General features: G+C 41.1%; 1 protein-coding gene across 3 annotated transcripts in view; it reads left to right on the top strand.

The window, feature by feature from the left end:
* Positions 1-25266, top strand: part of DIAPH2 (diaphanous related formin 2) — an 867723-nt gene that overhangs the window by 801468 nt on the left and 40989 nt on the right. The window contains exon 28 of one of the 3 annotated variants that reach the window (XM_030576661.1): positions 11577-12396. The exons of the other annotated variants lie outside the window; for them this stretch is intronic. Within the exon in view, the coding sequence (XP_030432521.1) occupies positions 11577-11641 (65 nt within the window). The 3' untranslated portion in view covers positions 11642-12396. Of the gene's footprint in view, positions 1-11576; positions 12397-25266 lie in introns of those variants that run through there. 3 annotated transcript variants of the gene reach the window in all.

Genomic DNA, 25266 nt, shown 5'->3' with positions numbered 1-25266 from the left:
CAGCCCCTAGTAAGGGCTCACTCAATGGCTGGAGCCTCAGAAGGCCTATTGGCCTGCCTCTCCAGATCTCTGAGGAAGGAGTTGGTGGGACGTACATCCTCAGCACTGTGCCCAGAGACCGACCAGGTGGTTGACCCTCCAGTGCCGGTGGATGCACAAAGTACCTCATCAGCCTCCTCGCCCTCCCCAGATGAGGTGATTGCGGCCCCTCCTCCCTCCATCATGCAGGAGGACTTTAGGGCCCACCAAGAACTCTTAAAAAGGTTGGCATCAAGCCTTCACCTCCAAGCAGAGGAGATGGAGGAGCCCTCGGTCTACCCGTTTAGTGTGCTGTCTTTCTTGGCACCGAGCAGGGTGGCCTTGCCTCTCCACAAAGAGGTGGTGAAAATTTCAAATGCCCTGTGGTAAACCCCAGCCTTATTGACCTCCATCTCTAAGAAAGTGGAATACAAGTATTTTGTACCTGCCAAGGGGCATGAATACTTATACACCCACCCTGTTACTAACTCCCTGGTGGTCAAGTCAGTCAGCCACAGGGAATGGCAGGGCCAACCAGCCCCTACCCCGAAAAATAAAGATTCAAGGAGGCTGGACTCATTTGGAAGAAAAATTTATTCATCCTCGAGCTTCCAGTTACGAGTGGCGAACCACCAGGCTCTCCTGGGCCGGTCTGAGTTCAATCTGTGGGGCTCCCTGCTCAAGTTCGAGGACTCCCTCCAAGAGCGCAACAGGAAGGAGTTGAAAGCGCTGGTGGAGGAGAGTACAGTGGCTGCCAGGGCAACTCTGCAGGCAGCTTCGGATGCAGTAGACACGGCCATGCGGTCCATGGCCTACACAGTGTCCATGAAAAGGGTGTCATGGCTCCTGCTCTCTGGGCTGTCCAGCAAGGCGCAGACCTCCCTGCAGGACCTCCCATTTGATGGCAAAGCTCTGTTTGTGGAACAAACGGATTCAAAGCTGCATGGCCTGAAAGACTTCCACACGACTCTCCAGACTCTGGGTTTCTATGTTCCAGCTCTGGCTAAACCTAAGTTCAAGCTACAGCAGACTCCTGTTCAGGCCACCCATTCGAAATACAAGGCCGCTTATAAGAAGTTGTGGGACTATAAGAGGCACCGACAGAGGCAGTCTCAGCCTGCCCCCCAGCCTGGGTCCTTCAAGGGCAAGCAAACAGGGGAAAAGGCGGTTTTGACGGGACACCCAGGTTGCCCTGACAGTTCTCATCAGGAATCCACCTTCAATAAAGCTTCCCTTCTCCAATCAGATGTGTGCTTTCCTCCCGGAGTGGTCGCGGCTGACCTCAGATCAATGGGTCCTCAACACCCTCCAGTTTACTTCCTCCCTGCCCAACCACCGCCCACCCCCATCCCTCCTGGGGGACCCCTCGCATGAGGCTCTGCTCAAGCAGGAGGTTGGGCAGCTCCTGGGCCTAGGAGAGGTGGAAGCGGTACCAGGGGAGTTCAGAGGCAAGGGGTACTACTCCCACTAATTCCTTATCCCGAAGACCAAAGGGGGACTCAGGCCCATCTTGGACCTGCGAGGCCTGAACCAGTACATGGTGAAGCTTTAGTTCCGCCTGGTCTTCCTGGCCTCCATCATTCCCTCCCTGGACTGGTACACCTCCCTCGATCTGCAGGACGCATACTTCCACATTCATATATTCAAGGGGCACAGACGGTTCCTCCGTTTCACAGTGGGGCAGGAACACTTCCAATTTATAGTCCTCCCATGTGGCCTGTCCACTGCCACCAGGGTATTCATGAAATGTACGTCAATGTTGGCAGCCTACCTCAGGCACTGGGCGGTCCAGATCTTCCCCCATCTGGATGACTGGTTGGTCAAGGGCAGCTCCCGGTCGCAGGTGCGGGATCACGTGGCGCTCCTTCTGTCCATGTGTACCACTTTGGACCTGTTGGTAAACAACACCAAATCCCGGTACGATGCATAGAGTTTATCGGGGCAGACCTGGATGCCTCGTTGGCCAGAACCTCCCTCCTGGACAGGTTTGACCTGAAGGGGCTCATGGACACGGTCACAAGGTTTCCGGTGACAACAGCCAGAGCGTGCCTCTGGCTTTTGGGTCACATGTCAGTGTGCACGTATGTGGTCCGTCATGCCAGACTCAGGATGAGGCCCCTCCAGGTCTGTTTGGCCTCGGAGTTCTCCCAGGCCAGGGACAGGGTGGTCAAAGTCCTCACAGTGCCTGAGCCAGTGATCACCTCCCTACGGTGGTGGTCCTCCCCGAGACATGCTCCGGGGGTCCCTTTCAGGGGCAGGAGCCTGTCGCTGAAACTGGTGTCTGACGCCTCGGACTTGGGATGTAATGCCCATGTGGGGAACGTTCAGACCCAGAGTCTGTGGTTGGCTCTGGGTCTGACACTCCACATAAATGTCAAGGAGCTCAGAGCAGTACAGCTGGTGTGCATGACCTTCCACTCATACCTGGAGGGCAAGGTGGTCAAGTTCCTCACAGACAACATGGCCTCGATGTTCTATATCAACAGACAAGGCAGGGCCCAATCCCCTGCCCTCTGCCGTGAAGCCCTCGGGTTGTGGGACTTTTGTAAAGCCCACGACATCTGCCTACAGGTCTTCTGTCTGCCGGGCACCTGGAACGCGCAGGCGGATCACTTGAACAGGGACTTCTCCTCTCAGCACAAGTGGTCTCTCCACCCAGAGGTGGTGCACAGACTTTTCCAAATGTGACAAACTCCCAAGGTGGACCTGTTCACAACTTGGCAGAACCATCGCTGTCCCCGGTTCTGCTCTGGGGTGAGCGGCCGGGAGCTGGGATGGGGCTCTATCTCCAATGCCTTCCTCCTGTCCAGGTCAAGCCTGTTTCTCTATGCCTTTCCCCTATTCCTGCTGGTCATCAACGTCCTGAAAAAGATAAAGATGGACAAGGCCTGGGTCCTTCTGATTGCCCCGCCATGGCCCAGGCAGCATTGGTATGGGACCCTCACGGGCCTGGTGGTCGCCCTACCATGGCCATTGCCATCCCACCTAGACCTGCTCTCCCAGGACCAGGGCTGCCTCTTCCACCCTGACCTCACTTCATGGGTGGCTGCTCAATGGTTAGGAAGGGAGGAAAGGACCTGCTCGGAAGGGGTTCTGCACACCCACCTAGAAAGCAGACGGCCCTCCACGCGCCAAGCCTACTTGGCAAAGTGGTCTCAGTTTTTCAGATTTTCCCAGTGGCCACCCCAATCCAGTTTATTCTGGATTGCCTCCTTCACCTTAGAGCCCAGGTCCTGGTGCCTTTATCAGTCAAGGTGCAATTGGTGGCCATATTGGCCTTCCATCCGCTGGTGCAGGGCCACACGGTATTCTCCCATGCTATGACTGGCCGATTCCTTAAGGGTTTGGATAGCCTCTTCCCATTTGTTAGGACCGCTGTCCTGCAGTGGGACCTAAACCTGGTGTTGACCCATCTCACGAGGCCCCTGTTTGAGCCGCTAGCCACGTGCTCCTGGTCACACCTGTCGTGGAAGGTGGCCTTCCTGGTTGCAATCATGTCGGCTAGACAGGTCTCTTATCTCAGAGTCCTGACCTCTGAGCCCCCATACACGGTTTTTCATAATGATAAGGTCCAGCTCTGCCCACACCTTTCGTCCCTCCCGAAGTTGGTCTCCACTTATCACCTGTATCAGGACATTTTTCTGATGGTCCTCTGCCCCAAGCCCCATGCATCCAGTGAGGAGCACTGCCTCCACATGCTGGATTTGAGATGGGCTCTGGCTTTCTCCCTGGAATGGACTAAGCCATTCAGAAAGTCCTCACAACTGTTCATCGCCTTGGCTGAGCGCATGACAGGTTGGCCGATCTCCACTCAGCGACTCTCCAAGTGGATCACCTCGTGCATCCATACCTGTTATAACCTGGCGGGAATCCTCTGCCGCCAATTGTGAGGGCACACTCGACTCAGGTGCAGGCCTTGTCAGCTGTTTTTTTGGCCTATGTCCCCATTCAGGACACTTGTAGGGCTGCTGTGTGGTCTTCGGTTCACACGTTCACCTCACATTATGCAGTTGTCTCTCAGACCAGGGAGGACGCTGGGTTTGGCAGGGCTGTTCTCCGTCCCGAGAGCGTGAACTTCTTCCCACCTCCAACAGACATACCTTGGAATCACTTATTGTGGAATACACATGAGCAGTCACTAGAAGAAGAAAAGACAATTACCTTTTCCATAACTGGTGTTCTTTGAGGTGTGTTTCTCATGTCTATTCCACATCCCACCGTCCTTCCCCTCTGTTGGAGTTGCCTGGCAAGAAGAAACTGAGAGTGAGGGGAGCGTGCAGTCCCCTTATACTGCACCATGGATGTGCCACTCCAGGGGTCATGGGGGCTCTCCCCTACATATACTGCTAAGGGAAAAAACTTCCAGCACCAGTGCACATGGCAAACACACAAACCTATTGTGGAATAGACATGAGCAACACATCTCAAAGAACACTAGTTATGGAAAAGATAACTGTCTTTTTTGCCCATAATACTGAATTTCCCTTTGTATTATAGTAAGAGTTATGGACACATTGTACGGTGAGGGTTAAATGAAAGCCTGTTGCCCCAGCATGACAGATTATAAAGAATGAAAACATATTTGTCATATAGGAGTTGCTTTGTTAAAACTTCCATAAATCTTAATTCCAATACCTGGGTGAGTTCAATCATTTATGAAATGGTAGAACATACACACAGATATAAAGTGTAGGGTGTAGAGTGAATCACATGTTGATGTACACTTGTTCTTTTTAGTGTAGGTCAAATACTTATATTCACTTGCATTATTTTTTTTCATTCTATTTATTCTAATACAGTTATTAGAGGGAAAATCATTACATTTTGTTGGTTCATCATCACTGGAACTATGGCTGTTCTGATGTAATTAACCATCCAAAGTAATGAATTCTAAATTGCATTTTCAATTACTTGTAACTAAAATTATCTTGAACTAAAAAAATTCATTTTGTCCCATAGAAAGCTTCATTGCTTTATCACTGTTGTTGTACTAGAGATTTAGATTAGGGTAACTTAGTTTTTAAATTAAATGTCAAATATAATTTGCCAGTGGAAACATGAAGTGTATGACTGTACTCTGAGGGGAAAAAGCCAGCTCAGCATCCTTTAATATTGATATATACATAAAATCAGCTTTCCACCCAATTAGATCATGTCTGGAGAATGTGAAATGTAATTTTACATATACATGCATACTTACACTGCTGTAAATAGAAGGAATAAACAGTACCTAAGGCTAAAGTTTTGTCACAGCTGTCAGAGAAATATTAGATTCCATACTTTTAATTTTTATTCAATATTAATTACTTTTGACACTGAGATTTTTGCTGTGATATTTGAAACTTTGGGATGTGTGTATGTATGATTGGCTTTGTAATGGTAAACAGCTGAACAAACTTAACTGAAAGCCTAAGAGAGCACCAGTTTGAACCCTAGGCAGTATGGAAGGCTAATAGAGAGCAGGAGGTCAGGGATAATGCTGTGAGTAACATAAAGGATCAAACCCATAGACCTCCAGTGAGAGCTGTAATTCTTCAAAAGATCCATGGGCCAACCCATATTTTCACATGATTAGTTAACCAAAAAAATAAGATTTTTGATGGAGAAGAACACAGATATGCTTTACTAGCCAGAGTCCTAGTATTTACTGTTGAGGTACAGATTTAATTTCTAGAAAGTTAGAAGTAAATCATTAAAATAGTTTAGGAGTTGAAAGGAATTAAGCATTTTAAATAAAAATTCCTAGCACCGGTGTCTCATGGGTTGTTTGTGGTGGATCACTCTGATGTAAAAAGTTTACATAGTGTGATGGGGCAACGCCAGATGGCTACAGTAAAGTACTGAGAAACAGGTATGTTAGCCCCAGGCTAAACAAATCCCTAGTACCCTGGTAACCAAATGGCAGTTGCTCCAGGTTAATCAAGGCACCTGGTGCCAATTAAGATCTTTCTAGAAGGCAGTAGAGATAGCTACTTTAATTAGAACACCTGCAGCCAATCAAGGCAGGCTAATAAGGGCACCTGGGTTTAAAAAGGAGCTCACTCCAGTCAGGCAGGGAGGAGCCAGAGGAGAAGGAGCGTGTGTGAGGAGCTGGGAGCAAGAAGGCAAGGAGCTGAGAGTGAGAGAGTGTACTGCTGGAGGATTGAGGAGGACAAGCGTTATCAGACACCAGGAGGGGGAGGATAAAGAAGGTGTTTGGAGGAGGCCATGGGGAAGTAGCCCAGGGAGTTGTAGCTGTCATGCAGCTGGTACAGGATGCACTATAGACAGCTGCGATCCACAGGGCCCTAGGCTGGAACCTGGAGTAGAGGGTCTGGGTTCCCCCAAATCTCCCAACTCCTGATCAGACACAGGAGGAGCTGACCCAGACTGTGGGTTCCACAAGAGGAGAAGATCACTGAGGTGAACAAATCCACCAATAAGCGCAGGACCCACTAAGGTAGAGGAGGAACTTTGTCACAATAGATGTAGAGCTAAAGAAAATCTCATGCATACACTGTCTTTAAAAAACAAGAACAAAGTTATTAGCATCATTTGTTATTCATGCTTCTGTCTGGTGCATCAAAGCCAGCAAATAAAACAATTCATCAAATATCAGTGTTTATAATTTTCCATGAGGTAACTCTGGCACTTAAAATTGAGAGACAAAACGAGTGTGCTTACCTTCTAATAAGCCGAACATGAGATGCTAGCTGCTTGGAACTACAGAAAAGTTACAGTGCATAAAGACTAAAACACCCTAGGAAGATGAAAATCAATAGAAAACTTTAGCCACCTTTCAAATAAAGTTTTCTATCCAGCGTCTTTCCAGAGTATATAGGTCTGTGCACAGAACATTTTATGAACTGAAGTCCATTTTATCTACTGAAGTTTTATAATATCAATATTTATAAACTGTATTTACATTGTTCATTTTATCCACATGAAATTTTATAATATCAATATTTATGAAGTCTATTTACATTTCAAATACTGTATAGTATTGCACATTTTAAAATAAGCAATTTGTGGGCAAAAACAATCATTAGCTAAAAGTTAAGATTGTTATGGTAAATATTAAACTGTATGCAAGCAATTTAAAGAAATAAAAGTTTAGCCGTGTTCTTTCAACATAAATCTTATTAACATATTTCCATAGTGGAATATATGCATATTAATTATCTATATATTGAAGAAGTTCAAAAGTATGTCCTTTGGGTCACAGTAAAAGTTCTTTCTGAATACGTCAAGCAAAATTCTGTATGCTTATCGTGTAAATCACTGAACATAGGAGATATAAGAAAAAGGAATACTTTGTGACTTCCATACTTTTAATATTTGAATTCTTTAACTCTTATTATTTGAGAGGAAGGCTAGCCCAATGCTTAGGGTGCTATCCTGGGATTCTAGAGATCTAAGTTCCATTGCTTGCCTTGCCACAGACTTCCTGGGCAATTACCATAGTGTGTCTGTTCCCTTAATCTTTCATCTCCAAAATGGAGATAACAGTAATCTCCTAGCCCACAAAAATGTTGCGAGGAAAAATATATTAAAGGTTGTTAAGCATTCAAATATTGTGGTATGGGGGAACAATATCAGTAGGTTTAGATTAGGTTATTTACTACAGAAACTTGACCTTTCAGTGAACAAACTATTTTTTTGTCTGAGAAGTGTACATGAATTTGACAAACGTTATATGTTCTCATAAGTAAGTAGAGATGTGTTATCTCTATTACTTAACTATTTTCCATCCTAGTTGATTTGATTATTTTTGCATTCATTTTAAGAAATTAAAGAAAAATATACTAAGTCATATAACACAGGCTAATGAGAGCCAACGGTTTTAGTATGGCACAGCTATGTCATTAAGCATTGGAAAAGCTACTGAGTTGAAGTCCCAGATATGCAAATTGTACTTCTTCATGCATAAAGCCTCTTCTCTGGGGTTTTTTTTCCTTTCTCAATTTGCATTAATTTTTCCTTTTTTTTTAAAAGCAATTTGCTAAATTCATATCTTCTTGGTGGTTGACAATTTATTGTTTAGACACCTTACACTATGTACTGCGTGAAACCACAGGTTTCTATTTGGAATAGTAAAATGAATAAATGGAGAATAACTTGTGCAAAAATGGGTTATGATTAGAATTGAAATCAAAATAGAATAGGCTGCTTTCATGCCCCTGGGCTTCTTAGACCTCGATTCAGGAGTTAGTAGGTTAAGATGAAGATTTGGGAGACCCTAGGTTTTACCTTGACCTACTAACTCACATGTAAACTATGAACTACTGTGTCTTTGTTAGGATTTTATCTTCTGTTAGTTAATTTGAGTTAATTAGCTTGAGTTAAGAACACACCTTTTTCCTATTGAAGGTGCATCCTTAAAAGAACTTTGTTTTATCTTCTGTCCAACCTGTGCATCCTATGATTGTCAAAAAGAAGAAAAGGGGAGGGTGGTATCAGCAAAGTGTGGCAGCAATGCACATAAATTGTGTATATTTCCACAAGTACAGTTAGGGCAAAGTTGCTTCTTGCTGAGACAAAACTACATACTTTTCACCTAAATTAATGAATCCCTTTCTTTTCCCTATTTAGCCTTTAATATGAACTCCCCAATAGGGGCGCCTTTACGCTGTTATAACACAATGTCACGTGTTCAGTAATATCAGATTAAACACATTATCACTCAGTGTAGACAAGTTTGAAGCCAGAGGGGACCACCAGATGTTCCAGAAATCACCTGATGTGTTTAAAATCCTGACAGTTGGTTATGGTTAACCTATAGTAACTTAAATGATTTATTATAAAAAGCATTAAATTTCAACACCTGACTGTGACTGTATGACATAATTTTAAATACAATAGTTTTTGTCTGTGCAGAGTGAAAACACATTTAATGTTATGTTAATTAACATATTATTATCCACTGCTGCTTCCGACTGTAAAGAAGCCGTGAAAAGAATTTTTCTTTCCTCTGCTTACTCAGTTTGATGTGCATCCACTTACAGTCTGTCCAGTCATATTTACTTAAAAAGAGTTGAAAGTGAAAGATTGGTGTTTCAAGAGAGATTTAAATTAGGGTTTGACCCTGTAATCTGAGACAGGAAAAGTAAGCCCTGCTATCACTGAATAAGGAATATTAGAATTCTGTTTCCATATCTGAATGCTGAATTTTGAGTCTTTAATGCCCAGAAGTGATGCCTGAGCATTGCTATAGAATCACAAAGTATGTTTCATCCTCTTAGAGAAAGATTTACATTTTTCTATCCCATCACTTTTACTCCTTCTGTCCTATATATTTCTCATCCTTTTCCCACCATTTCTCACTTATCTCCCTTTTTCTACTTCTTTGCTTCTTTCTTCTCTTCGTCTCTGTATACTCATTTTTTCTTTACTTGTTCTTTTTTCCACTCTTATTTACTTCCTGTTCCCTTCTCACATTTAGTCCTTCATTTTGAGTGTTCAGAACTACCAGATGACCAGTTAATGTTCCCCAGTAAGAGGTGTCAAGACACTTAGTTTTTTGTTATAAACTATTTGCAGAGAAGCTCAATAAATCTATTTTTATTAGAAAAATATTTCACAAAGGGAAACCTCTTTTCACAGTAATATCTGTCTTCATCCTTACTTGTCAATATTGCCTATCAAAAATTAAAAGTTTTATGTTTTAGGGAAAAAAGCCTTGAAAACAATCAAAAAAAACCCCACAGTGATGAATAATATAATATATAATAATAATATAATAATAATAATCTTCTGTTACTGTTCAGTGATATGGAGTTGCAGGCAGGACTCAGAGCAAATTCATCACTGTGTGTTTTTTTTAATACTGTAACAGAGCATCCGCTGCCTGGGGAGCCCTCCTGAGGTAGGCCCTGCAAAAACCGGTGTATTTGCCTCAATTTTCCATTTTGTGACAAATCTAGAGTTTCCCAGCACAGTCCAAACAGTACTTTCACTCTTTAAAGTCCCAGCAGTTCATCAGCTCACCATGTACACTTGGGGGTCTCTTGCCACACCCCAGCTCCCCCTTTTGGCTCCAGCGTCTGTCACCACATCCCAGCTCTCTGGTGCAGTTTTAGCATCTCTCACCACACATTCCAGCCCCTCCAGCTCGGGTGCTTCTCCGCCCCATTTCATCCTCAGGTCTGGTTCTAGCTATCACCCAGAAACATTAACAGGCTTACCCTTCTATCATTCCTCAGTCTTTTCTAGTCCTCTGGCTCCAGTTCTCCAGTTCAGAGAGCAGTGGGCATCTCCCACTGGCGCTGTCAGCCTTCAGACCTATCTGGCCATGCCTGTCTAGACTGTAGTGGAGCCTCTGACTGTCTTCTACTTTACCAGCCTGATGTGGCTTGCTGCTCAACTAGGGAACCCTGACCGCTCCCTCCTTCAGAGGCATCCCCTTCCTGAAGCCCTCAGCCCAGCTCTGCTCTTCTCCTGAACTCTGGGTTGTGAACTCCCTGCTTCCTCTGGATTCTCTGTCTCTGGCTTCTAAATTCTCAGCTTCCTCTTGTCTTTGGTTGTCTGTCATTTAAGATTCTCAGGGGTAGCCCCACCCTCCTAATTACACCAAACTAGGGCTCACCTGGACTGGACATTCCAGGTTCCAGCTACCTTACTATTACCTTCCAGGCACGTTTAGGAGAAGTTAAGTGAATTGGACAATGTATCATAAGAAGTGTGCATTGAATTTGAAATCACGCAGAAATATTTTTAAATCAGAGAAGCCCGTCCTGATAATATAAGAAATTACATGAAAAACATTGTGCAATCTTAAATCTGCTGTAGTTTTTCCAGTGACCCAGATGTGACAGCACTGTTTCAAGATACAAAAAAAGTGAGACACACTTAAACAAAAAGGTCGCACAGTTAATTGCTTCTGTAAGCTGAGCTCATTTCACACTGTGTTCCTCCATTCTGCCTTACTCCAGCCCCACAAACTCAATTTCCCTCAATTTCAAGGACTCTCTGCAACCACCTTACGCCAGGGCTCTGGGTGCCCCTTTCTTTCTCCTTCCTGAATGTGGAATTACAAATGTTAACTTTTAACCACCACTTACTTCAACCTCTGTATGTAATGTTAAATTTTCCTTAACAGGAACTGATAAGAGATCTACACTAGACAGCTGTTACTAGAATATGCATTCCAGTCTCTCAGGAGATCACGTTCAAACAAAACATTCTGGAGATGGAGAAATTTTAGGACAAAGCAGCTAGAACTTAAGATATTTGGTAATGTGAATGAGCAACTTCATGGCTAAAAAAACTATAGTTACTTTCTCTAATATCCATCATATAGCACAAACATTGACACTTTAGTATTATGTGGAGAAAGCAAAAGCACTCTCTTCAACAGTTCACGTAGCAGTGAGCTTTATTTTCCCTGACCCAGATGTGTCCAAGTCACGATAAAAGAAAGAAACCAATGGATGTGTTACTGATCTTTAGAATACATATACATATGCCCACAAAAATCCTCCAAAAAGATTACCTTCAGCATATTCTTTTAAAGGCTTTGTCAAATTGTCATACTGAAATGTTTTGTGTTTGGCAATTAATGCTTTGATATGTTTTTGCAGGAATCCCATGGAAGAAATCTTACCTGTGTCCTTGGGAGGTTCCCTCTTTCTTCAGCATCCCTTGAAATGCCATTTTCTATTTCAGGGTGTTCAGATTTTCTCAAAAGAAAACTATAGCGATTGGTGGTTAAACCTCAGATAGCTAAATAAATACATATTAGAACTTAAGAAAGGTTTGTCCAAAAGAATGTTTAGAAACAGGCACTATTATTTGGGTATCTCCATTCAATGAATGTGGTTATTTTCATCAGAGACTATCTTCATGATATTTTCCTCTATTCGCAAAGGGCATGATTCTCCTTTTGCTTACAGCCATTTCACACCAAAGCGCATAAAAGCAATTGCTGAACATGTGTGACAATGTATGTCTCTTTTTTTTTTTCCTCCAAGTGTTACCCCCATACCTCTAAAACAAATGGTGGTTTCTAAAGGGAGAACAAGTTCACTGCTATTTTTGCACCAATGGATACAGAGATGGAATCTTATTGGTGATTTTGGAATGTTATTTATAGCTAAAAAACTTAATTACTTTTGGTTATTGACTCTTTTTTGTAGTTACTGTGGTTTGCTCGTAAACTGTTTGTTTGCCTTTGATAACTAGATAATATCACCTCAGAATTTATTAATACTGTTAATAGTCTGGCAACTTTTATCTAGTTACCAAAGACAGAGCTGGAAGATATGGTGATTACATTGTATCATATTTTTATTTTAAATATCTAAGCCCTTCATTGCAGAGATAAATGCCATAATGTGTGTCTCCTTCCCAAGACACAGAGTTGAGAATCACTACTATAAGGACTCTTTTTGTGTCTGCAATAATAAACAAAACTACTGAAAAGTAATTAAAGAACTTGCTAATCAGTTCATTAATCAAGTATATCTTGTGTACATTATACAGAGACAAATAGAGGAGGACACTGTGGTAGCCAGAAATCCTCTCTCAAATAAAATCAAAAGTGAAGATAAATACAATTGAGTTTCCCTTTGTGGTTTGATTCCTATCTCACTGCATTCATCTATAAACTACCTATCAAGGCAAGCTACCCACTATTAGTTGATTCAGAGCTGGTTTTGAAAGGTGGACCTGAGGGAGGCAACCTAGTGACAGAGGATGTAGAAAAAGCTAATGTACTCAGTGCTTTTTTTTGATTCTGTCTTCACAAACAAGGTCAGCTCCCAGACTACTGCACTGCGCAGCACAGCATAGGGAGGAGGTGACCAGCCCTCTGTGGGGAAAGAAGTGGTTCAGGACTATTTAGAAAAGCTGTACGAGCACAAATCCATGGGGCCGGATGCATTGCATCCAAAGCTGCTAAAGGAGTTGGCGGCTGTGACTGCAGAGCCATTGGCCATTATCTTTGAAAACTCATGGCGATCGGGGGAGGTCCCGCATGACTGGAAAAAGGCTAATGTAGTGGCCATCTTTAAAAAAGGGAAGAAGGAGAATCTGGGGAACTACAGGCCAGTCAGCCTCACCTCAGTCCCTGGAAAAATCATGGAGCAGGTCCTAAAGGAATCAATTCTGAAGCACTTAGAGGAGAGGAAAGTGATCAGGAACAGTCAGCATGGATTCACCAAGGGAAAATCATGCCTGACTAACCTAATTGCCTTCTATGAGGAGATAACTGGGTCTGTGGATGGGGGGAAAACAGTGGACATGTTGTTCCTTGACTTTAGCAAAGTTTTTGATACGGTCTTCCACAGTATTCTTGCCAGCAAGTTAAAGACGTATGGACTGGATGAATGGACTATAAGATTAATAGAAAGCTGGCTAGATCGTCCAGCTCAACAGGTAGTGATCAATGGCTCCATGTCTAGTTGACAGCTGGTATCGGAGTGCCCCAAGGGTTGGTCCTCGGGCCGGTTTTGTTCAAGACCCTCATTAATGTTCTGGAGGATGGCGTAGACTGCACCCTCAGCAAGTTTGCAGATGACACTAAACTGGGAGGAGTGGTAGATATGCTGGAGGGTAGGGATAGGATACAGAGGGACCTAGACAAATTAGAGGATTGGGCCAACAGAAATCTGATGATGTTCAACACGGACAAGTGCAGAGTCCTGCACTTAGGATGGAAGAATCCCATGCACTGCTACAAACTAGGGACTGAATGGCTAGTTCTGCAGAAAAGGACCTAGGAATTACAGTGGACGAGAAGCTGGATATGAGTCAACAGTGTGCCCTTGTTGCCAAGAAGGCTAATGGCATTTTGGGTTGTATAAGTAAGGGCATTGCCAGAAGATCGAGGGACATGATCATTCCCCTCTGTTCAACATTGGTGAGGTCACGTCTGGCGACCTGTGCCCAGTTTTGGGCCCCACACTACAAGAAGGATGTGGAAAAATTAGAAATCTGAGTCCAGCAGAGGGCAGCATAAACTTATAGGAATTATTAGGAGAGTCTGAGGGAACTGGGATTGTTTAGGGTGTAGAAGAGAAGAATGAGGGGGGATTTGATAGCTGCTTTCAACTACCTGAAAAGGGGGTTCCAAAAAGGATGGATCTAGACTGTTCTCAGTGGTACCTGATGACAGAACAAGGAGTAATGGTCTCAAGTTGCAGTGAGGGAGGTTTAGGTTGGATATCAGGAAAATCTTTTTCACTAGGAGGGTGGCGAAGCACTGGAATGGGTTACCTAGAGAGGTGGTGGAATCTCCTTTCTTAAAGCTTTGTAAGGTCAGACTTGACAGAGCCCTGGCTGGGATGATTTAGTTGTGGATTGAGCTTTGAGCAGGGGGTTGGACTAGATGACCTCCTGAGGTCCCTTCCAACCCTGATATTCTGTGATTCTATGAAAATGCATGTTGCTTGTAAAAGCTGCATTTAATCAGCCAGTCTTTAATTTTATTCTCTCATTGAAACCCAGATATCACTGCACTGTAACTTAGCAAATGTACACTGAGAAAAAGAAGTACTCCCTATTGCACAGTTTCTGAATTCCAGTTATATTAAAAGTGAAACATGATCATTCTCAGATGTTAGCGCCATAGTTATGTGTTTTTCTCTTCCCCTTCCTTCCCACCATCCTTGTTCTGTTATTAACTCCCCAGTTAGATAAAAACATGTCATAAAAGCCTCCCTTCATTGAATCTGTTTATAGACACAGTTGTATCTTATTCAGCAGTGCCCAGAGTGCTATGGGGCCGCATATTTTATTCAAGACATACTCAGTAATACAATACAAGTTTACTTTGCCGAGTACGACAAGGGGGTGAGGTAATATCTTTTATTGGACCAACTTCTGTTGGTGAGAGAGACCAGCTTTCGAGCTTACACAGAGCTCTCTTTAAGTCTTCTTCAGGTCTGTGTAAGCTTGAAAGCTTCTCTTTTTCACATTATGCAAAGAAAACTACCTTTTTCTTCAGTATCTTGGGACCAACAACACTGCATACAATTTTGCATAGTGTATTTTCTTCAAATAGTGTAATAGTGTATTTTATACAAGAGTAATAGAATTAAGGAAAAAAAACAATTATAGAATTAAATAGCTCCAGTATTTATCACTCCCAGCTGCTTTATATGAGACAGACTGAAAGTCAAAGGTTTTCCAGTTTGTATCCTTTAAGTGCAGTTTCCCCAGCTCATAAGGATGTGGTGGATAAAGGACTATGGGAAAATTTCCAAACATTCTTCCTGTCTGCTCCTCCTAACAGTGCAGCCATATCTTCCTTTACATCCTCAACCCAACACCCAGCCTGAATAGATAATGCAGGAACAAGGTAAATGCCTGTGATGGGGTTTGTGGGCTGTCTACCCACAAGCCCATGGAGAGGCTGCAGAGCCACTTTATGGAGATGACTTCAACCTAGTGGTCAAAGTAAACTATGGGCATCCCAGCCTGGTGTGGCTGAGAGGATCCATGTACTGGTGGACCCTTTGACCCTGCCCTTAATGTGCATGACCTTTTAGTAGCACCTCTTTGAGACACTTTTCTTGGAGCATATATCGATAAATACAAAGCAACCAAAGAGTCCCTAACTTACACCACTGATTGTACCATCCCAAGGCAAAATCAGAAAACTAAACATGAAATTACAAGTTGCTCGTATTTCAACTTTTTTCCTAAAACATCGTCCAGCTTGATTTCTCACTTTTCAGTCTATTTACTTAGGTTTCAGAATCCACTCTTTATGCACATTCTGTTGTAGATTTAATTGTAGAAAGGAATGATGTTAATACATTGTGTGTTTTTCTTTGAGGTGCAGGATTTTGGTCTACAGTTGGTACAATAGGTGTGTTAACAGAGGCCTACTCTCTGAAAGCTATTTTTTTTAGCATGATATAAAAATCAGAAGCCTTTCAAATATTAAAAATGTGGACCATTTTTTTACAGGAACAAAAACAAAATCCTGTAAATTTTAACTTCAGAGAGGGCTATGGTGTTTCATTTTGACATTACATATCACTGGCAAGTAAGATCTTCATGTGTACTAATTAGGCTAAAGTTCGTAATTCACAGGGAACAAATGTTCTCTACTCTGTCCAGGTTGTTTAGGAACAGTATTTATATTCCACTAAATTTAATAATATTTAGTTGTTTAATCAGAGTAAATGAGTTGTATAATGATGCAAGATCTGTTCTCAATTAATAACAACTCTGATAAAAAGTTATATACCAGGTTTGGTCTCTGCAAAAAGTCATGAAGTAGTCACAAATCAAAATTAACCTAAGTGAACAAATATTCTATAGGAGAATGCTAGTTATTCAGGTGTAGTCTGTAGGCTACTTTGCCTTTTGGAACCCTTTGTAATTAAGCTCTCTTTCTTTTCTTTTTCTTTTTATTTAATTCGTTAATTTTGCATCCTGTTAAATGAAACATTAATTTCTCTTAGGGCCAAATGTTCATCCCAGTGCCTAGCTACAGTAGCTGGGCTCGATCTTGAGGAGTTGCCCTCCCTGCCCCATGCCTAATGTCTGTAGAGTTGCTTCAGTGAAGACTTATTCTAAATATATGTAGTGTGTTATTCCAAAAATGAATTGGTGGTCTTCAAAGAGAGTGACAAAATCTCTGTCCCAAAAAGCTTACAATCCATGTGCCTCTTTTGCTCTTCTGATCCTGCCTTTAACCTGTTCACAGTCTGGGAGCCCCCATAAAGATGGGCTTTGTACCAAAAATACCCCTTTTGCAGCTCCCGTAAATCCAGCTGCACATGCCCTTGCAAGGGGGCCTTAATTCAGAGTGGTAGAGCATAATATATAAGAATGTCTGTTTAGGACATATGTACTCTTACATAATGCATTTCTTTAGCTAGACTGGGTTACTATTTGCTCTTACACAGATCCTGCCTCAGATATTTTCTTGGAGTTTAATTTGATATTCATTTATTCAGGGTAAACTTTTGTACTGATACTCTGTGCACTTCAAAGCTCCCAACCGCCTCTCTAGTAGATTATGGCTGTTACTCTACTCCTGTACTGCCTTTAACCTAGGTTTCCCTTGCTGGAAATTGCTGTCAGAGTAGCACTTTTCTTCCTCTTGGGGTGATACAATTCACAGCCTTTTCCAAAACTATCATCAGTGGGGCTGCATGGTTAGGATTTTGCCATGTGAACTTCAGGTCATATATTCTTCATGGAGGTCCAGAGAGGATGAGCCATCTGTTGTCCATTTCTACCTGTTTAATAAGCAAGAAATGTCAATACATTTGTTATTAATCACTCTGAAACTGTGGATTACATAGTCACCTTTTGCAGCTTTAATTTAGAGCATGTTTTTGTCTAACAAGATAATACTAAATCAATCACTGAGAAATTTTGGATTTCTACTGGAAATTGATTTTAGGGCTGGCAAGCAATTAAAAAAATTACTCCTGCAATTATAAAAAACTAATCATGATTAATCACACAATTAATCACACTTTAAAACAATAATAAAATACCATTTATTTAAATATTTTGGGATGTTTTCTACATTTTCAAATATATTGATTTTAATTACAGTGCTCAAATTTATAATTTTTGTTTACAAATATTTGCACTGTAAAAAACAAAAGAAATAATATTTTTCAATTTGTGTAATACAGGTACTGTAGTGCAATCTCCTTATCATGAAAGTCGAACTTACAAATGTAGAATTTTGTACAAAAATATAACTGCATTCAACAATAAACCAATGTAAGACTTTAGAGCCTACAAGTCCACTCAGTCCTACTTCTTGGTCAGCCAGTCACTGAGACAAACAAGTTTGTTTACATTTGCAGGAGATAATGCTGCCTCTCACCTGAAAGTGAGAACAGGTGTTCTCATGGCACAGTTGTAGTCAGCATCACAAGAGGTTTACATTTACAAGATGTTTACATTTCATATGTGCTAAAGATTCAGATGTCCCTTCATGCTTCAACCACCATTCTAGCGGACATGCAGCCATATTGATGACGGGTTCTGCTTGAAAACAATCCAAAGCAGTGCGGACTGACACAAGTTCATTTCAATAACCTGAGTCAGATGCCACCAGCAGAAGATTGATTTTCTTTTTTGGTGGTTTGGGTTCCGTAATTTCCACATCGGAGTGTTGCTCTTTTAAGACTTCTGAAAGCATGTTCCACACCTCCTCGCTCTCAGATTTTGGAAGGCACTTCAGATTCTTAAATCTTTGGTCGAGTGCTGTAGCTATTTTAGAAATCTCACATTGTTACCTTCTTTGCATTTTGTCAGATCTGCAGCGAAAGTGTTCTTAAAATGAACAACATGTGCTAAGTCATCATCCAAGATTACTATAACATGAAATATATGGCAGAATGGGGTAAAATAGAGCTGGAGATATACAATTCTCCCCCAAGGACTTCAGTCACAAATTTAATTAATGAGCATCATCAACATGGAAGCATGTCCTCTGGAATGGTGGCCAAAGCATTAAAGGGCATATGAATGTTTACCATATCTGGCACGTAAATACCTTGCAATGCTGGCTACAAACGTCCCATGCAAATGCCTGCTCTCAGTTTCTGGTGACATTGTAAATAAGAAGTGGGCAGCATTATCTCTTGTAAATGTAAACATACTTGTTTGTTTTAACAATTGGCTGAACGAGAAGTAGGACTGAGTGGACTTGTAGGCTCTAAAGTTTTGCATTGTTGCACTTCCATGGTAAAGAGCTTGAACTACAGTACTTGTACGAGGTGAATTGAAAAATACTGTTTCTTTTGTTTATCATTTTACAGTACAAATATTTAATCAAAAATATTAATATAAAGTAAGTAGAGTACACTTTGCATTTTGTGTTGTAATTGAAATCAATATATTTGAAAATGTGAAAAACATCAGCAATATTTAATACATTTCAATTGGTATTCTATTTAACAATGCTATTAAAACTGTGATTAATCATGAGTAATTTTTTTGAGTTAATCACATGAGTTAACTGCGATTAATCGACAGCCCTGATTGATTTGCAATAGCTTCGGTTTGATTCCCTAATAATTAACACCCAGCTGAGGTTAACTGAGGTAGCAGTTGCCTTTATCATGGTTTTAGACCACTTGTTTATCTCATTTTTAACTGTATTTTCTTTACAATAAAAATTAATAAACACATTACATTTAAGGATGTCGAAAACAAATAAAGATGCTTCTTACCTACTTAATACCAGCAAGAAATATATAACTATAGGAATATTCCCCATTACACAGCTGTGTAAGAAAGGGCAAAATACCAATGTCTCTGGGTCTCAGACTGCACATATTACAGAACATTAAAGTTGAGAATAGCATCTCAGAAGGCAAGTACTTAACTAATAATAGTTAGCTATAAAGGCAGCCTATAAGCAATGGATTTTAACAGCCTCATTGGGAACGGCCTCCAGAAATGGAGAGGTTGTGTCCTTCATAATGCCTGTGATATTCATCAACTGTAGACCCTTTACATTTGGTGGCCTTTTTTTCAACATTTATTTTCCTTTTCCATTAATTTTTCCAACTGATCATATAATTATTTTGACCTTATGTTAATATGTCTGTCAGTGTTTCTTTCTTAAACTACCAAGCTTATAATGTTGCTGCAGGAACGATAACAACTGAGATGAGAAAAATAAAGCACCTTTTTTCTCACTGATACAAAAAGTAAAATTATATGATTAATAATTAATTATTATCAACACAATTCCCTAATTGTCCATGACACTTCAGTACCAAATTTGTAATGTTGCATTGGATATAGAAGAAAGAGCAGAGAAAAATACTGCGTCAAGGCAAGAGAAAGAAAAGAGAGTTAATTACTTTCCACAAGGGTACCAATCCGTTTATATACATCCGAGAATACTCAGCACTTTTCATTGTGGCATTTAAATACAGCACATTTAAAATAGTGATCAAGTAGTTTTTATAAAAGCTAGTGGGATCATTGTCTGGCTATACCGATAGAAGGACAGGAGACATTTGACATGGGTTTAATCAGGCCGCAACTTAATTATTAGATGTCAAGGGACTACCCAGCAGATAAAAGTGTATAGCATAGGTAATCCCATATTTATTCTGTAGTTACCTGGGGGGCTTTAACCAGCTCTCCCTCTTTTTTTTCCATCCAGGTCCTTCCAGTAAATCTGTTGCTGGGGCCTTGCCATCCATCCCTGCCTCCTTGTAGGAGGATTAAGACGGGCTATAACAGGGGGTTAACTCTGTGCCGTATTAATCACAGGAGCCCTAACCACCTACCGTTCGTTCCTTTAATGAACATCTCTTTTAAAGTCCTTTTCCAAGCCATTTATCTGGTCACTGTAGACCTTTCGTATGGAGTACCTGCACTGGAAATCTGCCACAAGGAGGCACAAGCAATTAGCTTGGCTGCCTCCTCCCCACACCCAGTCGAGTTCCCAGACATCTATTACAGCCCCCCTTTTATATTGTCAAAAACAAATGGGCTCCAAAGCTTTACAGGAGAACCCCGTCCTCCCTGAATAATTTGGTGCCCCAGGATGCCCAAATTGCTGAGCCTTTTTTGACCCCAAGGGATTTGGCCACCCCCGTTAGCATCTGTCGTGCCTTGTCCACCCAGGTGGCACAGCACGGCTCCCAGCCAGACCCTGTGTTGATGCAGATCTGTGTTATCAGACATGCATTAAGTCTCTTGTTCTGGGCAGGAATTTAACCCCTTTATACGTTCCCAAATAGTGATTTCCAGTGTGTGCCACATCATGACATTGACTCCTGATAGGCACAGCAGTGACACCAGCCGGTCCAATAACATGCTTCTCCTTCCATGCTAACGCAGACTCGCCCCATCACTGGACCCCAATTGCCAACCCTCAAGGCCACTAAGACATGTGCTCCTGTGCCCACAGATCCACACCACTGCCTCCATGGCTGGTCTTCCAACATCTGGAATGGAATCACAACACATTTCTTTCCCTTTTTCATGAATTCTTTCAGCTGATTGTATAATTACTTTGACTTTATGGTAATATGTCTGTCAGTGTTTTTTAAAATACCAAGCTCATAATGTTGTTGAAGGGACAATAACAACTGAGATGAGAAAAATAAAACACCTTTTTTCTCACTGATACAAAACGTAAAATTATATGATTAATAATTATCATTAACACAACTCCCTAATTGTCCATGACACTTCAGGACAGGTATTCAGTACCAAATTTGTTACGTTGCATTGGAAACAGGAGATAGAGAAGAAAAAAAAATACTGCGTCAAGGCAAGAGAAAGGGAAGAGAGTGAATTACTTTCCACAAGGGTACCAATCCGCTTGTATACTTCCAAAGATACTCAGCTCAGCACTTTTCATTGTGACATTTACATTTAGCACATTTAAAATAGTGATCATATAGGTTTTAGAGAAGCTAGTGGGATCATTATGAGGGAATACAGAGAAGTACTGTAAAAAGCTGGGAGGAGGGTCCCAACTCAGAGAAGCTCTAATGGAGGTACAAAGCCAGCTCTTTAACCCTTTCAGTCCATTTTTCACAATCCACTTAAGACCAGAGAGACAAAACGAGAACAAGAGAAAATGAAAAGGCAGTGATAAACTGCATAAAGGAAAATAGGAGGTGACAGAAGTGACCATAGAATATTATAGTAATATATGGACCCTTTGTTCAATGTCAGTAACAAAAAGTTCACTTAAATGGGAAATTACTACCACTTATGTAAAATAGGACACAAAAGCACTAGTAAGAAAAGGGTACTTTAAGGCAAATATAAAGGTTTCACTCCCGTCGTCTTCATGCTACCAAGAATAGGCCTTGAGATTTTGGGGAGGGACAGAAACATGATTCCTTAGAGGAATGTCCAACTTAATTTAACTGATTGTAAGAAAGGATGGAGGGTCTTTGACATGGGGGCTTTAAAAATACTCTTATTAGTGCTAGGTTATATCTAGGCTGTACTCTGTCTCTCCGTTCACTTGTTATCTTTACTGTGCAGCATAGTTAGCAACATTAATATCTCATAACAGTGGTTTGCATTGCAAAAATCAGCTTTTCCCAGTATCTGATGTATCAAAGTTATTTCCTATTCTAAGTGCAAGGTGGTGGTGGAGAGGAGAGGGGGAAGCAGAAAAATGTTTCCATCCCTAATATACTATTTTCAACAACCAGAGAATCAGCAGTGAACATGCTTGTTATTTTTAACTGTTTTTTAGAACAACAAGTATTAAAATTACATAGTATTATAAGCAATGTAATATAGAAATGCATTACTAGTGGCTTGCTCTTAGTTTGTTGTAAAATATTTCTTCAAGCAGAGAGAAGGCAAGGGGGGAATAAATCAATGCACATGTTGTACAGTTTCTGCATCTTCATTTTTCTACATCAATTTTAGTTTTGATGTTATTTCCCTATGGAGCCTATCTGAAAGCCTTCCTGAAAACTTAGTCCATGTCACTTTTACCAACTAGAAGTCAGTTTTCCTATAAAATGTGCAAAAAGACATTACTTAACTGTTTTAGTTCAAGGGGCACCTTGCTGTACAGACTGACTGCTTGATCTTGAACAGTGACTTTCCCCCAAACTGGACTTTATTATATTTGACTGATTCATTGGGTTAAAATTATGTTCATGTATTCTTCTTACTAAGACACTTTAAGGGTGGTTTGTTGGGTGGTGGTTGGTTGTTGGTTTTTTTGTTTGGTTTTTGGGTTTTTTTGCTAAGATGGGTTCAGCAAAAACAGTATAAATTCTTTCATGTTCGTAGCCTCTTCTTGTTGAACATTTTGAAACACATTTTTGTCCTGCATTTCATCAGCTTTTCCAGATAAAAATTTTGTCACTCGTGCCAAAGGAAATGTCTAAACTAACATTTGCTATTCATTCATTATTCTTCATAATGTTTTTTCTCTATATATGTAAAAGCACTTTATTTTGTCTGAACTATCATCTACAGTTACTTTGTAATTCCTAAGGGCTGTCAGATGTTCATTAAATCTTGATTTTCTGTCTAGAGGAATTAATAATCTTGTTTTTGAGGGAATTTAGAAGCAATGAGGGGTTGAACTCAAATAGTTGAATACCATCTCAGTGTTAAATTGGTTATTCAATTTTCAACTTAGTTTTAACTGGTGGGTGAGGAATAAATTAAGTTCATATATCCTTATCTCCTTTTTAATATTTGCCTTTTTCCATAACTATGTTAAAGTGGACATGTACAGTAGCTTCTTTGTAATTTACCAAAAAAAATATCTATTCATTCGTTTAGAGTACCTTATCAAGTAAGAATAAGAGCTAATCATGATGACCTATATGTCTAGATGGTACATAATGTGATCCTTAAATTCAACAGAATACCACAGACATTGATTTGTAGGTCAGTTGGTCACCTTTCTTCTAAAATCAAGCTAAAAAACAATGCATTTTCCAATGCTGTTTCACTGCGAACTGCCACTTACATATCTAGGAACACAAGCTCTAAAGTCATTACCTGTTACTGCTTTATTATATTTACTTTTAACAGCTATGTTTTTATTAGTTTGATTCATTTTCATTTGCTCGTCTCAATTATAGTGTCCGTAGATAGAAAATCAATTAAAACGGCTAAGGAGTTGGAAATGTTTACAGTCTGGTTCACATGCTATCTATCTTTTCCTAATCTGTGTTGTATCAGTCAAGACAGAGCCATCATGTCTCCACACCTTATGCTGTCAAACAGCGACAAGCCAGGCTGCCCTTGTTGACACAGTATGCTCATCCACCATGGAGTGTGGCATTACATTTACATTCCTCTGCACTTCTGGAACAAAATATGTGTGATGGAGCTTATTTTACCCTCTCTGTATGTTGTTTACATGTGCTGCCATATAATGGACCATTTGAAGTTGTGCAAATATTACACTATCTTGAGCTGCAAAGCTTTTCAGGACCTCACTGTTTAGCTTCATTTCCTCCCCCTCCTGGTGTAACAGATTTCTGACCAGATTTCCCAAGTCCCATGTATATTGAGACAGTTTCCCAATCCTCCTCCAAGTTCATATATTCTTATTTTGAAATTTTTAGACGTGGAGTCTCTACAGTAGTTTGAACCCATATGCCGTCCCATCTGTCCCTTAAATAAATAAATAAATAAAATTTGCTTGCCTGTATTTTGCTGGCATTTATCTTGCCCTTCAATGGGTAGGCTGAGCTTTGGGGGCAATATCCAGCCCTCAGTGGCCCAGAGCTCAAGAAATCTAAATCACTTTTTCATTTCTGAGGCAGAACAGTATGCTGGAGGCAAAACACTGTTGCAGTTCAGTTGGAATAAATGCTTTAAATTCTAGAACTAATGTCAATGGATGATGTAGGGGATTATCTTTTTCAAGAAGCAGTACAGGGTTACAGTATAGCATCCAGTCAGAAGATTTAAACCGTTACATTTTTTCCTATTATAGTAATTACTTTATGTTTCTGATTGCTTGTTTGCTTTCCTGTTGACAGTGCCTGGCTTTTTTGCCCTTTTGGGAAGTGCTTTTTGTGGTAACTGTTTTTTAACCTTGAGGTTTGTCCTTTTCCTTTACTTTGTACTATTTTCTGAGACAGATTTTCCCAACAGGCAGGCTACTCCTGTGTGAGGGCAGAAAAATTCAGCAAGTTTCCACTTGAGAAACTTCCCTGGAATTCCTCCATCAGAGAAACAGGGTTTGTCCCATTTCCAATGGAACCAGTGGCAGTTCTGCCTTCTAAACCTAAGATTTTGAAGGTACAGGGCCAGCCACACACAGGCTCTTTGCACCCTGTTGGCTCTCTGCCCTCTTCAGCTCCAGTTGGACCTAGAACCTACTACAAGGTGGGGTTCCACAGTGCAGAGGGGGAAAGTGGGTAGTATGATAAACTCAGCATTAATTTTTTTTTCACAAATCTTGATATTGGGAGAAGAACAATCCCCCCAGCCTTGTTTCACCCCTCTGTCAATATATACTCCGGACCTCTTAAGATGAAGGCATGATAATGTGGAGGCAGCAATACTCCTTCCATTCTCTTCCCTTTGCAACTGTGATCTTTAAAATGAGTGAATCTGGCCATGGTGGAGGTTAAGAAGACTTCATATTGGAGTAGAATGGGCAAATATGTGGCTTGTAAAACCAGAGTACACAATAAGCTACGTATCTGGGCATTTTACTTCAACATGAAACCCTCCTAACCTCTGTTAACAGCCTGGCTCCACAGCTACTTTGCATCCATTAGCAATGCTGTCTTCCTTCACTGAAAGTAATGCAGGGCAAGTTCTGACTTTCCTTCACTTGAATAATAATAATCTACAGGTAATAGAATTCTG

The sequence above is a fragment of the Gopherus evgoodei genome, chromosome 9, assembly GCF_007399415.2.
Source record: "Gopherus evgoodei ecotype Sinaloan lineage chromosome 9, rGopEvg1_v1.p, whole genome shotgun sequence".
NCBI lineage: Eukaryota > Metazoa > Chordata > Testudines > Testudinidae > Gopherus > Gopherus evgoodei.
This window is presented reverse-complemented; position numbering and strand designations above follow the sequence as displayed.